At 35.0% G+C, this 16,586-nt stretch overlaps 1 protein-coding gene across 3 annotated transcripts in view; it reads right to left on the bottom strand.

The window, feature by feature from the left end:
- The window catches only part of CSMD3 (CUB and Sushi multiple domains 3), a 1,381,373-nt gene that overhangs the window by 851,837 nt on the left and 512,950 nt on the right, over window positions 1-16,586 (bottom strand). For all 3 annotated transcript variants that reach the window (XM_068983804.1, XM_068983805.1, XM_068983806.1), the window contains exon 6: window positions 12,582-12,694. In XM_068983804.1, coding sequence (XP_068839905.1) covers window positions 12,582-12,694 — 113 coding nt within the window. The remainder of the gene's footprint in view (window positions 1-12,581; window positions 12,695-16,586) is intronic.

Here is a 16,586-nt window from a genome sequence, read left to right as displayed (position 1 = left end):
TATCTGACTCTAGGTGAGTGTTCACACCATCGTGATTATCTTGATTGTGAAGATCTTTTTTGTAGAGTTCTTCTGTGTATTCTTGCCACCGCTTCTTAGCATCTTCTGCTTCTCTTAGGTCCATACCATTTCTGTCCATTATCGAGCCCATCTTTGCATGAAATATTCCCTTGGTATCTCTAATTTTCTTGAAGAGATCTCTAGTCTTTCCCATTCTGTTGTTTGCCTCTATTTCTTAGTAAAGAATATATTCTGCTGATATCTAACATGTTTAATTTGTAAGATGTTTATTAAATATTTGAGATATTTCATTGTGAATAATTTTAATTATAATATATATTGCATTGAAATCTGTTTTAATGGATCAGTTTTTTTAAAAACAACATCCAGCCACTCATATTATGTAATCAAGTAAATAAGCCTCCAACAAATTACCACAAAAGGTTAGGATATTTTTATTTCACAAAACATCCCTGTTACTCATAAGATACCTGAAATTGCCTCCCAATTCATTTTTAGTCAAATAATAGAGATAATGATGCTTCTCCTCCTGATGTTGCTGACATTCTTAATAATAACTAATATTTTATGTAACGCTTATTCTCTGTCAGATACCATTCAAAGTACTTTACATATATTAACTAATTTATAAACTCATATTGTTTATGAACTTGTCACTTATAGTCAAGAACAGTCTATTTCCACAAATTTACTTACTCTATTCACCAAATTTGACTCTGAATACATTTTGTACATGCTAAGTAGCTTCAGTCAAGTCTGACTCTTTGTGATCCTATGGACTGTAGTCCCCAGGCTCCTCTGTAATGGGATTCTCCAGGCAAGAATACTGGAGTGGGTTGCCATGCCCTTCTCCAGGGGATCTTCCCAACCCAAGGATCGAACCTACCACTGTTGATTCCTCTTATTGTCTCCGGCGGGTTCTTAACCACTAGCGCCTCCTGGGGGAAGCATTTTGCTGCAGCTACTGCTAAGTCGTTTCAGTCCTGTCCTACTCTGTGCGACCCCATAGATGGCAGCCCACCAGGCTCCTCTGTCCCTGGGATTCTCCAGGCAAGAACACTGGAGTGGATTGTCATTTTCTTCTCCAATGCATAAAAGTGAAAAGTGAAAGAGAAGTCGCTCAGTCGTGTCTGACTCTTAGTGACCCCATGGACTCAGCCTACCAGGCTCCTCCGTCCTTGGGATTTTCTAGGCAAGAGTACTGGAGCGGGGTGCTATTGCCTTGTCTGGGGGGAAGCATTTTAGCATTTTATAAAAGTAAAAAAATAAATAGATAAATAAACCCTCTGTGAATTTGCAAATTTGAGGATAAGAAAGGCTGGAGTTCATATTGAAATAAGTGCAGGCCTTAGAAGTAGAAAGCTCTACGTGTTTAAGACCTGGTTCTTCTAATTCCTAGTATGATGTTGGGCCTAACATTATTTTGACAGGGCTGTGGCTAGCTCAGTACGATGTTGGAATGAATCAGACAAATAAGCCCTTTTCCCCGTGTGATGGAGCATTAGGCAAAGGGCTTAGCTAGAGGTGCACACCTCCCACTGCCACCTAGCCTGGGTATCCTTGTGCAAAGCATGTCAGCAACTTGTCCTAGAGTCTTTGTTTCTTATTTGATAAAACAAAGATAAACCAATAGATGGAATACTGTGAGGATCACATGAAATAATGCATGCACAAATATTTTGTGTGACAAATATATCTGTGTGACAAATTTTTGTGTGACATATACATAATCTCAATCATTCTTTCAGCATATACTGGGTACCTATAATATGGTAAACTCTGGGACGCAGAGATAAAAAGACACAGTCACTCTTTTTTGGGAGGTGGAAATTATAAAATTATAACAATTCAGAGTCTGTTTTCCAGTTTTTGTATATAGGTAGAATATTGATACTGTCCATACATTTTAATTTACACAGATTATACTATTCTTTTAATAGAACAACACATTTTAAAAGGAATCCAATAGTGATAGTAGTAATTTTTGCTACTTGCCAGTCACTTTGAATTTGTCAGAAACCAGGAGGTCTGAGGAGAAGGCAATGGCATACCACTCCAGTACTCTTGCCTGGAAAATCCCATGGACAGAGGAGCCTGGTAGGCTGCAGTCCATGGGGTCGCAAAGAGTTGGACACGACTGAGCAACTTCACTTTCACTTTTCACTTTCACACATTGGAGAAGGAAATGGCAACCCACTCTAGAGTTCTTGCCTGGAGAATCCCAGGGATGGGGGAGCCTGACGGGCTGCTTTTTATGGGGCCACACAGAGTCGGACACGACTGAAGTGACTTAGCAGCAGCAGCAGGAGGTCTGAGAGTGATACTGAGAATATTGAGTAATAGCTAGCAGGAATTAGAAACTGAATTGTGAACGGTGGACACAGCGGTATGCAGAAGGCAACCAGCTATGCCAGCAATTAGCCATTTGTTGTATTACAGGACAATCCTGGGCGTCCTGAAAGAGATGGGACAGTTCAGGAGTCAGGAAAGCAATACAGGTACTCTGGGCCTACTGGCAGTAGCTATTTACCAGTCAATACTATTTCAATATTTTAATTATCTTTAGAGCAAATAGTAGACTAATATAGTTTTATATCTTATAGTTATCACACGTTCATTGTAATGGAAAACTATTCTGCATCCTTCAGACTCAAGTTTGGAAGCTTTCCAGGACCATACATTCCCCTCGCTGCCCACATTAGGTTACATATTCTAAATTATAATATTTTATAAATTATTTTTCTCCTAATAGAATATTCACTCATATTTTACATACTAGGCAAAAAGCTCTCTTATGCAAAAAGCTCAGGGATTGTATACCAGAGTCTAGTACACTACAGTGTCTGGTACAGAGTAGGTGCTCAGAAATATTTTTGTTGAACAAAATCGGATGGGTAAGTAAATAAATCTTCTATAATACATCTCTAATGTGAGCTTTAATCTAAAAATTGGACTAGGTTAATTAAATATTACCAGTTAACATGCTTCATTTAATAGTTTCAGTGAATTAAATAACTGAAGAAAAGAACAGACGAAGTGATGGTAAATTTATTGGCAGATAAATGTCAATCTTTTCTATCATAACTTATAGGATCATTTCCCAAAATGTGTCCTGAGGAACAGTAGTTCCAAAAAATGCTAAAAATGGCTTATCTATTTAAATAAAATAATTCAGTATAAATTTGTTTAACCCAGTGATTCCAAAGTGTTTGGGGCCACAAAATTGACCTTCACATGACTATCGAACACCATATAACTCTTAACTTCAGGAAAATCCTAAATTAATAATATCTTTGTCAATTTAAACAAACTTTTCTTAAATTACCTTTAGCTATTTCTATATCTTTGAATTTGAATTTAAAAGTCTTGGGATTTTAATCCCATAATGTCATTTTCAAGTGGCACGGTAAAACTACCTACAAAATAAAAATAATAATTAAAGCCTATAGGCTTATTGCCTCAAACTCCATTTTCCATACTGATATGGAGGAATCGATCACTTACAGTGTGTTTGACTACTTCTACCTGCTGTGATTGACTGAAGCCCTTTGTAGGTCATTTTGTGCAATTATTGAGTCATTACTAGAAACTAAAATTACTTGTTCAATATCTTAATCATCTCAGCAGAATTATAAAACAGTGAATTTTGTTTATTAAACACCAATTTCATCAATTACTTTTTGTTAATGTTATTCTTCAGGTGATGTGCCCTCACTAGAGATAGTAAATGTGAAGATTTAAGAGTCCTTATTGTGACTAAAATGCTACCAAATATATTCATATATAAATGAATGCTAAATGGAACAATAATGAAACACCATGTGGTACTACCATAAAACAATGGCAAATTTTGTAATTCTTTGCCTTAAATTTTTGTATACTTGGAAATACAAGAAATTCATACAATTAAAGACTAAAAAAGTATTATTCATTAATTAAATTTATAATAATTTAAAGTATTGGATAGAAATCACATTAACTGAAAAGGAAGTGTTAATTTAAAGTTAGTTGAGATAATAAAGATTAAATATTGTAAACAATGTATTTTAAAAATCATTGAAGCTGTAAGTGTAGCTTGAATATTATTAAATCAATACAGAATATCTTTTAGGTTTACATAGGAAAGATAATATGCATATTTCCTTGAGGAGAACAGTTTTTCACTTAATAAAAGTAGGCTATTTTGAACATCTAAATATTTGTACTTCTTGTTACTATTAATCATGATTCTGTGAATTTTCTCATTCTTTGATTATCTTGGATTCCTCCTATTTGAGAGAGTTCTTGTACAACCATGACTGAAAATTACATTATCTAGAGCCCAATCCTGGCTTCCCTAGTGGCTCAGTGGTAAAGAAGTTGCCTGGAATGCAGGAGACCTGGGTTTGATCCCTGGGTCGAGAAGATACCCTGGAGAAGCAAATGGCTAGCCATTCCAGTATTCTTGCATAGAGAATTCCATGAACAGAGCAGCCTGGTGGGCTACAGTCCACATGGTCCCAGAAAGTCAGGCATGACTAAGCAACTAACACTTTTACTTTCAAAGTCCAACCCACATATCAGTCTTAAGAGTCATGTTTTCAGATCAAGAGGCAAGCCTGGAGAACTCAGTTAACAGGGCTTTACCAAAAGCCATTACTAGTGAAAACTCAGGACATGACAAGAGAGAAGTTCTCCCACCATCTGATAGGAATAAGAAGTATAAGCTGCACCTTCATATAAAATGTCTCTTGGAGGACAGAGGTTAGTGAGGATAGCTCAAAATTTTATACAGATTTGTTAAAGTCCATCTGCTAAAGGAATTAATTCTGAAGTCTTACAGCATTGATTTATGGAAAAATATAAGCCTCTTAAATACATATACACATTCAGTAGCACACAAAGCATAATATATGTTCAACAAATTGAGAGTTTTATACTTCACTGAAGGATGGTTTTGGGTGGCAGAAACATATGAGTGAGTTAACAGAGAGCCAGGACTCTACCACTGGTCTATTATGGTAAGGGAAAAAGAAAATTTATTATAGAGTATGTGGTTAAAAGAGTTCTAGCCAGACTGAATGGAAGACCCAGCAAAAGATACAGAGTACAATCAGAAAGGTAGACAACTGATCATGTGAAAATTGAAAATTACAAATTGCCTGTGGACACCAGCAGTGGTATCTGCAGAATTCTCAGGTACCAAGAAATGAAGTCTCCACTGAAACCAGTTAATATGTCTGAATAAGAACTGGGTTTTATATATGGCCAGTAGGTTTCAACTCATCACTATGAGGGTTCAAAAGATATCACTTATAACTAGAAGTTTGCTTTAAAAAGGAAGAAGGAGGTGCCCTAAGCCATGAAAGTTTGAAAGTTACCCCAAGAAAGTTGAGTTAACATAAAAGAGACTTTTCTCATAGTAGAGGTTGTGAAATTTTAACTTTATTCTATCAAGAGTAGGCATGTGTGATCCAAACTAAAATGTAAATCAAAATGTTTTTCAGTTTTACAGTCATCAAGTACTATATTTCAAACCTGCTAGATATTTTAGTATATGATCTACATTAAAACTGGATATTTGATAGATTATCTCCTATTAACATTTCTATTGATACTTAAAGATAGTAATCTAAATTCCATTTATTTTACTAAGATATATCTTGGTTTTCACAAATTCAATGAAATGTTAAAATAAGATTAATATAATTTGACTTTCACTCTTTAAAATATATCAATAATGGGTTTGTGTATATACATATTTGTGTGTATGTATATAAAATGGGCTTCCTTGGTGGCTCAGATGGTAAAGAATCCACCTGAAATATGGGAGACCTGGCTGTGATTCCTGGATTGGCAACATCCCCTGGAGAAGGGAATGGCTACCCACTCCAGTGTTCTGACCTGGAGAATTTCATGGACTGTATAGTCCATGGGGTCTCAAAGAGTTGGACATGATTGAGCGACTTTCATTTTCATATGTTAAACACATCAAGAACACAGAAGATGTAAGCATCATAGTCCTTTTTCTAAAGTAACGATCGGCAATAGTTCTCTTTTTATCTATAAGGCAGGGTTCCTCTAGTATCAATGTTATGAAGATGGATTCAGTTCTTTAGAAAATAATGAAATTTTCATAACAGAATCTCAATCCAGTATTTAATTTGCTGATTTACATGACTACTTCTCTACACATTTCAAATTTCACTTGAAATTAAATGGCAATTACCCAGTTTACCGTCAAATACACCCATAATTTATGAACAGAATTTTAGGTTGGGAGATATATGACTGGCAAATAAATTTTAAGGATTGAAATGAAAACATAAATATAGTCAGCTATGTGATGGTGGTGGTTTAGTTGCTAAGTCTTGTCCAACTCTTGCAACCTGTTGGACTATAGCATGCCAGACTCCTCTGTCTATGGTATATCCCAGGCAAAAATACAAGAGTAGGTTGCCATTTCTTTTCCCAGGGGATCTACTTGACCCAGGGATCAAACTCATGTCTCTTGCATTGCAGGTGGATTCTTTTACCATTAAGCCACCAGGGAAACCCCATAGTCAGCTATGGAGGAATTTAATTCTAACATCATTATCAACTAATACAATCAAAGGCCTTAAATGTTACATTGCCATAACTATGAAATATACGATTATATCATGCAAGAAAATGTTATCAGGGAGTTCTTAATGGTTGTTTTAGACCAAGGGTTACTTAGACCATTCTGTCAACTAAATATCTTCTTTTAATTATTGCCATGGGTTCTGTAGACATTATATTAATTAAGTTGCTGAATCTCACAGACCATGCTGCTGCTGCTACTGCTAAGTCGTTTCAGTCGTGTCCAACTCTGTGCGACCCCACAGACGGCAGCCCACCAGACTACCCCGTCCCTGGGATTCTCCAGAAAAGAACACTGGAGTGGGTTGCCATTTCCTTCTCCAATGCATAAAAGTGAAAAGTGAAAGTGAAGTCACTCAGTAGTGTCTGACTCCGCGACCCCATGGACGGCAGCCCACCAGGCTCCTCCATCCATGGGATTTTCCAGGCAAGAGTACTGGAGTGGGGTGCCATTGCCTTCTCCCTCATAGACCATAGAGGTTCATAAAGACAGAGGAGTAAAAGAAGTTTCTTTTTTAAGTATTTCAAGGTAAAGTAACTATTTAGCACTAAAAGATACATGATGATATAATGGTTACATTGTTATTAGAATGAAAAGGAAATAAAACAAATGACAAGATTAGGAACTATTTTCAAACTCTACAGACCAATAGAACTCAACTTCCTATTCTCTTAAAACTCAGTAAATGAAATATCTATTTAATTTACGAGGCTTCCCAGGTGGTCCTAGTGGTAAAGAACTTGCCAGTCTATCAATGAAGGAGACATAAGAGAAACAGGTTAGATCCCTGGATTGGGAAGATCCCCTGGAAGAGGGCATGGCAGTCCACTCAAGTATTCTTGCCTGGAGAATCCCATGGACAGACGAGCCTGGCAAGCTATAGTTCATAGGGTCACACAGAGAAGAACACAACTGAATTGACTTAGCATGCATGCACAGTTTATATAAGCTTAAAATAATGCAGTTTGTCCAAGTATGAAAAGGGGATTAAGATAAGGATTCAAATTCAGCTTGTGAATGTTCTCTCAAAACATGGTCAATTAAAACTGAAACAATACCTACTACCATATATATAAACTTCCCAGGTGGCTCAGTGGTAAAGAATCTGTCTGCCAGTGCGGGAGATGCAAGAGATATGGCTTCGATCTCTGAGTTGGGAAGATACTCTGGAGGAGGAAATGGCAACCCACTCCAGTACTTTGCTTGGAAAACTGCATGGACAGAGAAGCCCGGCGGGCTACAGTCTATTGGGTCGGAAAGCACTGGATGTGACTGAGCGACTGAGCACATGCACACACACACACACACACACCACACATACACCACACACACACACACACACACACACACACATATATCACTGACTATTTCTTAAATTTTGCTGACAAAGCTATGCCCACTGTCTTTATCAGAAAAATAGCCTATTTGTCCATGTTCTACACTCCCATGGAAGTAAACTACACTTAAATTGTCCAAACCAAAAGGGATGATATTCTCTTACTATATCATGCTCCCACCTTCAATCCTGAAATCATAAACATTGACTCACATTGATAGTTATTAAGTTAGAGGAGATATTTCAAGATTAGATGCTGAAATATGATTCCCTGCCTTTTTATAAACAATATATAAAGGAAAATAGGAAAAGCTGATCGTCTAAACAAAATTAGAAAACAATGCATTTAAACAGAATTGATTTGATGCTGTGCTCTATTTTCAAACTTTATGATTTTTAAAATTCTGTAATACAGAGGAAACTGTTTTTCAGTTACACTTTCACAAAAATTGTATTTTAAATTTAAGTTCTAAGGAAAAGTGCTTTTTCTTCCTGGAGAAATATTTGTGATAGTGAGAAACCATTTGTGATAGTGAGAAATACAAAACATTTTTCCTTTTAATTGTGATTGCTGGATTTAAATTTTATGCTTCATCACAATTTTTTTTAACTATCTGTACCTCATGGTTAGACAATATGCTTCTCATTCATCCCATATAGTTGATTATCTCTTTCATTAAATAGTATCTTTATTCACTGCATGTCCGAATTTTACTAAAAGAAATCCTAATATCTTTTGATTTACACCAAGATAACATGTCTAGCTACTGTGAATATTTTCACTCTTTGGGAAACCAAGGCTTAAGATAACTCAGATAGCAATTAGTAACTTCACAATTCAACACTCAACTTCTGATCATCAAATTCTATTCTTTCCCACTATATTACACTGCATCCCTGATAATTTTATTTATTTTTTTCAGTGACAGTGCACACACACTTAAGTCAAAACCTTTCCAAATGTAAAATATAGAGTAACTACTCTGATGTTATTTCCAAATTATATTATGTGCATCTAAAATGCCAAGGGCCTCAGTGTAATAGGAGTTTATGTGAATTTTCAATAGAATTTGAAAGGTCTGTCCATTAAGTATGATTTTCTTACCAAAACGATGCATTGCTGATCTGAAAACGCTAATCCCTTTTAGAATATTACAAAACATTTTATACATAAATTGAAAATACATTCTATTACTATTGGCATACTTTTGTTGAATTAAAACTAAGTGTCTACAAAATGTTGATATGCATAAAAAGAATCATATCAACAATATTATGGAAGACAAAAGAAAAATCAAACTGTGGTAAAATCTCTAAAGATTTAGAAGACTATAAGATTACTCATATATTTACATATTTGGAATTATTTAAATGCTGTAATTCCTAAATATGCATGCCAAACACAATTTTATGAATACAGCAATTGTATCTTTGTGTATTAAAAATAACTTAAAATGAAACTGTTGTAATACTATTTCACACTTGAATATCTGATAAAAAAATTATAGTTTTTAATAAACATCCTATAGATGTAATATTTTCTCTATGGTTGTCTTCTGAAAATTTCCTTCCAATTTAGAAATTAAGAAAAACTGATTAATTATTCATCCAAATAGAAAATAATAGATTTTAGGCTTATAAGTGACAATAATATGGGGATTTGTATAAATAAATAAGAGAACTTGAAAACACCACAGATAAAGAAAAGTTTCACTATTACGTGTGAAGTAGCACTATTCAAGTTCTCATTAGAAGAGATTAATGTAAATTAAATATAAGAATCTTATTTAAAATCAAAGACTAATATGGAAAAATGATATTGAAATCTTCCTTTGAGGGAGAATTGAAAATTGAAAAAGGAAAAGTTTTAAAGCATAGAACAGATAACAATAGAACTTTAAAAGAAGATATTTCCAATATAAATAAATTTTGGGGGTATGCTTTATTTGTTTTAGATAGGAGTGAATATATTCAATGTGGGACCAAGGGGAGAAAAAGCATTTTCTGTATTAAAGACATTTCATTTAAATCATGATTTTTCTGACTACTTTTGGGTCAGAACATAATATTTGTCAGTGTGTATCTTCAAACTCTACATAACCCTATTTAAATTGCTATATATAAAATAATAAATAAGCCAGTCTATAACATAACTGAAAGGAAACTCTATGGGGGAAAGCATGTTGCTGTATCTATGTGCCTAGACTATCAATTACAAGATCAATTATGGGGCAAGCTATTAAAAATAGCTAGTGGTACTTAGGAATCTTAGGAGTTTTCAGTTTATTTTCATGATATAAATAATACAGATTAAACAAAAACATTATGGGGAAAAACATCAATCTTTGGAAACAATATAAATCAATAATAATTACAAGTACTCAATAAGTATTTGAGTTATTAGGAAATCATGCCACATGGAGACCTGGTGGTGACTTTTGAGTAGAATATTCCACAAAATTTTCTGTCTTGAATTGGTTACAATTTAGATACTACTGAAATTATATGGTAGCACAAAACAATCTAAAAATCATGATTGTCATTTCATGTCTGGGCATGTATTCAGCATGTCAGATTATGGAATTATGAATTTTATAGCTACGTAAGTTAGCCTAGCAGAGTATTTGTTAATCCAAATTTCTTTGATTATAGTTTCAATAATTACTTCTCCAACTGAACTTCTGTGATTTAGGTAAAATGTTTTGTGAAGATAATGCAGTTGGAAAAATCAAAGCTGAATCAAGAAAGTTTTAAAAGGATACAGTGCAAAGGTGTGTTTTTATATATTAAAACTTTTCCTTGATTTTATTATAAAATTATAGCTTACATTTTCTCAGGCCACCTTATTCCCTCTATAGTGTGAAGATACAGATTATATCTAAAGTCACTCTAATTTGAGCTCCTTTTCCTGCTGAAAATAGAAATAATTCATAGCCCATAAAACACTTCCTATTTTGCTACATTAAATTTTTTTATATGTTACTCTTCAGTGCTGAAACTGGATGGGCAATGCAGGAAAATCAAATCAAATCTTGAAAATACTATAAAAGTCAATTTAAGATCAATCAGTAGAATATTGACAATTAAGTATATAAATCTATTAACAATTTTGTACTACTCTCTTATAATGCAAAACAACCTATCTAAAGATACCATTTTCATGAAACCATACAGCATACAGCAAATGAAATACCACTTTAGTTTTTAAGACAGGACATCTATTTTTTTTTCTCTCTGAAAGTTGTACATTTCAATATAAAATAAGTGCTACTTTATTTCTATCAGATAAAGAGTACATCTTACTGAAGGATTCCATGAATCGAGCAGAAAGGATCACCACATGAGTCAAAGATGATAATCATTTGAATATCTGCCATGCCATCTGCCTTAACTCATTGTAGAGGGAAATCAGAACCATAAAATCATGTGAGTGGAAAACTCCATAAGGAAAGGGGTGAACCCAGAAATAAAGAGGCTCTACAAGAACTATTTATTTTCAATTAAAAAGTCCTCTTATTTCTGAAGTACACAAAAATTTTTAAAATTTAAGTAAAAACTCAGCAAAATCTGACTGCAAGTTTTAAAATGACACTGGCTAAAATCATAAGATTTAGGTAATATGCCCAGTGAACTTTGTCTAAAATCTTGAGTTAAAATCTTTGGAATTTTTATTACAATGACACCCAATACACTATTACAAATTTCAATCATATTAATCTTTTGCTATTATTGTGAGAAACGTATTGAGAGGGTAGCTGTAGAAAGGTTACTGGCATACAAAATATAAATTGTTGAAATCTGTGTTCCAGAAAACAATATGTAGTCTAATACTATTTTAGTTATTAACTATAAGCTGCCTAAAGCCATCATATTAAGTTCCCAAAGTGCTTAATACTGAAGATTACTAAAAAGGAAAGCATTGTAAAAAAAATAGATAAATGGAAATATGTAACTGTGGCAATGTTCACTGAATAGTAGCTAATACACTGCTGAGAATGAAATGAATTATTTACGTAAGTAGTCTGAGGATAAAGTGCACTAAATCCACATAATATTACTAAACATTACGGAAGATGCATTTTTATTAATACTACACCTCATAATAATTAAGCTCTAAACAGAGATTTTTAAAGTTAATATATCCAATACTATATCACACTTATTCAAAATTATACCTGTTAATAAAAATGGTAGCCAGCAATCTTAACAAAGTTAACTAAAATAGCATCCACAAAAACACTGTATATGGAAATGGATTTCAATTGATGAAGAGTCTGTTCAGAATTTTTTGAATTTTCTGCAGTGTTTTGTGGTACATGTTTAGGTAGCATGTCCCACTGCTGAAGCACTTTCTTAAAGATAAATATTACATGTTACACATTATCTTTTAAAGGTTATAATATTCTTTATTCTGGACAGTGTGCTATAAAACCCAACTAACTTTTATACTGCAATTTAGTTATGATCACAATGTTGCCTCAGCAAGAAAATGGCCATTTTTGCTTACTCAAATTACCATGTTTTACAGCTAAAGATATTTTGCCTCTAACATAAAATGCAGTTGTGTATACCAAAATCATTTTACACGTCAAAAGAGACAGAGGTATTAATTAAATATACCTTGATATGGAGCACTAAATCCACGATATCGATGATTGCTGTCTGTAACAAAATGCAGTCTGAGCCAGTTTTTGTTGCTGATAATTGGTGGTGGTATATTCATTCCAGATAACCTGAATTATGGAAGACAACGACAAACAAATTAAAAAGCTTTTCAGTAGTAAACATTTTCACTGAATTGGGACCCAAAAAAGTTTACATGTATACAATATTCATAACTTTTCAATGCTACCTTTTTAAGCACAAGTGAAATAGTTGTTTTATGCATAGAAAAGTCAACCATAAAATTGTATAATTTCAAAATAAACTGTTCCAAAAACATTTCATATAGGGGTAAAATTAATTGGAAACTAAATGTAATTTTTGATTCTCTCAAATTTATTAAATAGATAATAATAAACATAATGGCTGCTTAGCTAATAGTGTTGATCACTGCATAATCTATGTATGTACTGATATAGTATAATTACAAAACAGACTTTAAAGAAATTGATATAGTTTTTTCCATTTTATATATTTTTAACATTTCACATTCAATGGAACATTTCACTATTTCATAGAAAAGGCACCATTTTAATGTAACTTCATAGAATTGTACATTTGTATGATTAGCTTTCATTATAATACTATAAGGCACTAGAGTTCTGCTCCAATTGACAGAAAACAGATTGTATTTTGGATATATACTTAGTCACCATGTATCTAGTCACAAAGATTATTGCATAATCTCCTTAAAGCAAATATTTAAAACTATGCCCCAGATATTCGTCATGATTAACAGATGAAATAACTTTCAAAGCTCTATAATCTTTTGAAGATTTCCAGCAAAGCAGTTTTTCTGATTTAATTCAACAAAAAAATACCACCCTATAAACCTAACTATTTAAACAGCAGATGTGAGTTATAAAGCCAAGGTAAAATGCTCTCAAAAGACTATTACATCATGAAGCAGAATTCTAGAAAAGGTTTCCTAACACCACTATATGACATATCTTTCCCAATCTTCAAAACTTATACTTTTCTGCCTTTCTTCATAGGAAGACAAACAAGACCACTTGGGGGTGTGTGTGTGTGTGCGTCTATGTGTGTGTATGTTGGGGCAGGAGATTACAACTCTTCTCTCAATGCTTGGCAGTCATTCATTCTCTGAGACAGGTAGGGGGAGATTAGAATATCCATCCTTACACATGTAATCAGTAGTGAAGTGTAGACAGTAAAGCAAAAACATTTTATTCTATAGCCTTCCCTTTTTTTCCCCTAAACTCACATTTCCTAGGATGCTTGGGAGCTAGCCATCGCTTTTAGTGGATGACCACCTACCACAGCACAAAAATTATGAATTCACATTCATTCTATCACTGTGCCCAAGAATGTATACAATGGGCTTAGCAACAGTATTGTGAAATTCAATGTTCATGGATTCTAAGATGAACAAGGTGGGTTCTATCACATATGTTTCTCATTTCTCCACCAGCTTTGGAATGAATTTGCTTTAACTTATCCCTATCGGTGTATTACATGGATACAGAAACAGTATGGACCTAACCATACAGAAATGGTAAAGACCTAACAGAAGCAGAATACATTAAGAACAGGTGGCAAGAATACACAAAGCAACTAAAGAAAAAATATCTTAATGATCCCAGATAATCAAAATGGTGTGATTACTCACCTAGAGCCAGACATCCTGGAGTGTGAGGTTAAGTGGGCCTTAGGAAGTATCACTATGAACAAAGCTAGTGTAGGTGATGAAATTCCATATGAGCTATTTCAGATCCTAAAAGATGATGCTGTCAAAGTGCTGCACTCAATATGCCAGCATATTTGGAAAACACAGCAGTAGCCATAGGATTGAAAAAGGTCATTTTTCATTCCAATCTCAAAGAAGGGCAATGCTGAAGATTGTTCAAACTGCTGCACAGTTGCACTCATCACACACACTAGCAAAGTATGCTCAAAATTCTCCAAGCCATGATTTAACAGTACATGAACTGAAAACTTCCAGATATTCAAGCTGGATTTAGAAAAGGCAGAGGACCAGAAATCAAATTGTCAACATCCATATGAACATAGAAAAAGCAAGAGAATTCCAGAAAAGCATCTGTTTCACTGACCATGCTAAAGCCTTTGACTGTGTGGATCATAACAAATGTGGAAAATTCTTAAAGAGATGGGAATACCAGACCACCTTACCTGTCTCCTGAGAAATCTGTATGTGGGTCAAGAAGGCAATTAGAACTGGACATTGAAAAAGGAGTACGTCAAGGCTGTATATTGTCACCCAGCTCATTTAACTCACATGTAGAGTACATCATGTGAAATGCCAGGCTGGATGAATCACGGGCTAGAATCAAGATTGCCAGGAAAAATAGCAAAAACAATATCCTCTGGATCATGGAAAAAGCAAGAGAGTTCCAAAAAAACATCTATTTCTGCTTTATTGACTATGCCAAAGCCTTTGACTATGTGGATCACAATAAATTGTGGAAAATTCTGAAAGAGATGGGAATACCAGACCACCTGACCTGCCTCTTGAGAAATCTGTATGCACGTCAGAGAGCAACAGTTAGAACTGGACATGGAACAACAGACTGGTTCCAAATAGGAAAAGGTGTACGTCAAGGCTGTATATTGTCACCCTGCTTATTTAACTTCTATGCAGAGTACATCATGAGAAACGCTGGACTGGAAGAAACACAAGCTGGAATCAAGATTGCCGGGAGAAATATCAATCACCTCAGATATGCAGATGATACCACCCTTATGGCAGAAAGTGAAGAAGAACTAAAAAGCCTCTTGATGAAAGTGAAAGAGGAGAACGAAAAAGTTGGCTTAAAGCTCAACATTCAGAAAACAAAGATCATGGCATCCGGTCCCATCACTTCATGGGAAATAGATGGGGAAACAGTGGAAACAGTGGCTGACTTTATTTTGGGGGGCTCCAAAATCACTGCAGATGGTGACTGCAGCCATGAAATTAAAAGACGCTTGCTCCTTGGAAGAAAAGTTATGAGCAACCTAGATAGCATATTCAAAAGCAGAGGCATTACTTTGCCTACTAAGGTCCGTCTAGTCAAGGCTATGGTTTTTCCTGTGGTCATGTATGGATGTGAGCGTTGAACTGTGAAGATGCTTTTGAACTGTGGTGTTGGAAAAGACTCTTGAGAGTCCCTTGGACTGCAAGGAGATCCAACCAGTCCATTCTGAAGGAGATCAGCCCTGGGATTTCTTTGGAAGGAATCATTCTAAAGCTGAAACTCCAGTACTTTGGCCACCTCATGGGAAGAGTTGACTCACTGGAAAAGACTCTGATGCTGGGAGGGATTGGGGGCAGGAGGAGAAGGGGACGACAGAGGATGAGATGGCTGGATGGCATCACTGACTCGATGGACATGAGTTTGAGTGAACTCCGGGAGTTGGTGATGGACAGGGAGGCCTGGTGTGCTGGATTCATGGGGTCACAAGGAGTCGGACACGACTGAGCGACTGAACTGAACTGAACAGATATGCAGATGACACCACCCTTATGGCAGGAAGCAAAGAGGAACTAAACAGATGCTTGAGGAAAATAGAGGAGAGTGAAAAAGCTGGCTTAAAACTCAATGTGCAAAAAATAAGATCATGGCATCTGATCCCATCACTTCATACCAAACACATGGGAAAACAATGGAAACAGTGAGAGACTTTATTTTCTTGGGCTCCAAAAGTGATTGCAGCCGTGAAATTAAAAGATACTTGCTCCTTAGAAGAAAAGCTATAACGAACTCAGACAGCATATTAAAAAGCAGAGACATTACTTTGCCAACAAAGGCCCATCTAGCCAAAGCTATGGTTTTTCTAGGAGTCATGTATGGATGTGAGAGTTGGGACCATAAAGAAAGCTAAGTGCCAAAGAATTGACGCTTTTGAACTGTGGTGTTGGAGAAGACTCTTAAGAGTCCCTTGGACTGCACAGAGATCCAACCAGTCAGTTCTAAAGGAAATCAGTACTGAATATTCATCGAA

The sequence above is a fragment of the Capricornis sumatraensis genome, chromosome 11, assembly GCF_032405125.1.
Source record: "Capricornis sumatraensis isolate serow.1 chromosome 11, serow.2, whole genome shotgun sequence".
Lineage (NCBI taxonomy): Eukaryota > Metazoa > Chordata > Mammalia > Artiodactyla > Bovidae > Capricornis > Capricornis sumatraensis.
Note: the sequence above shows the minus strand (reverse complement) of the source record. Positions and strands in the feature narration are given on the sequence as shown.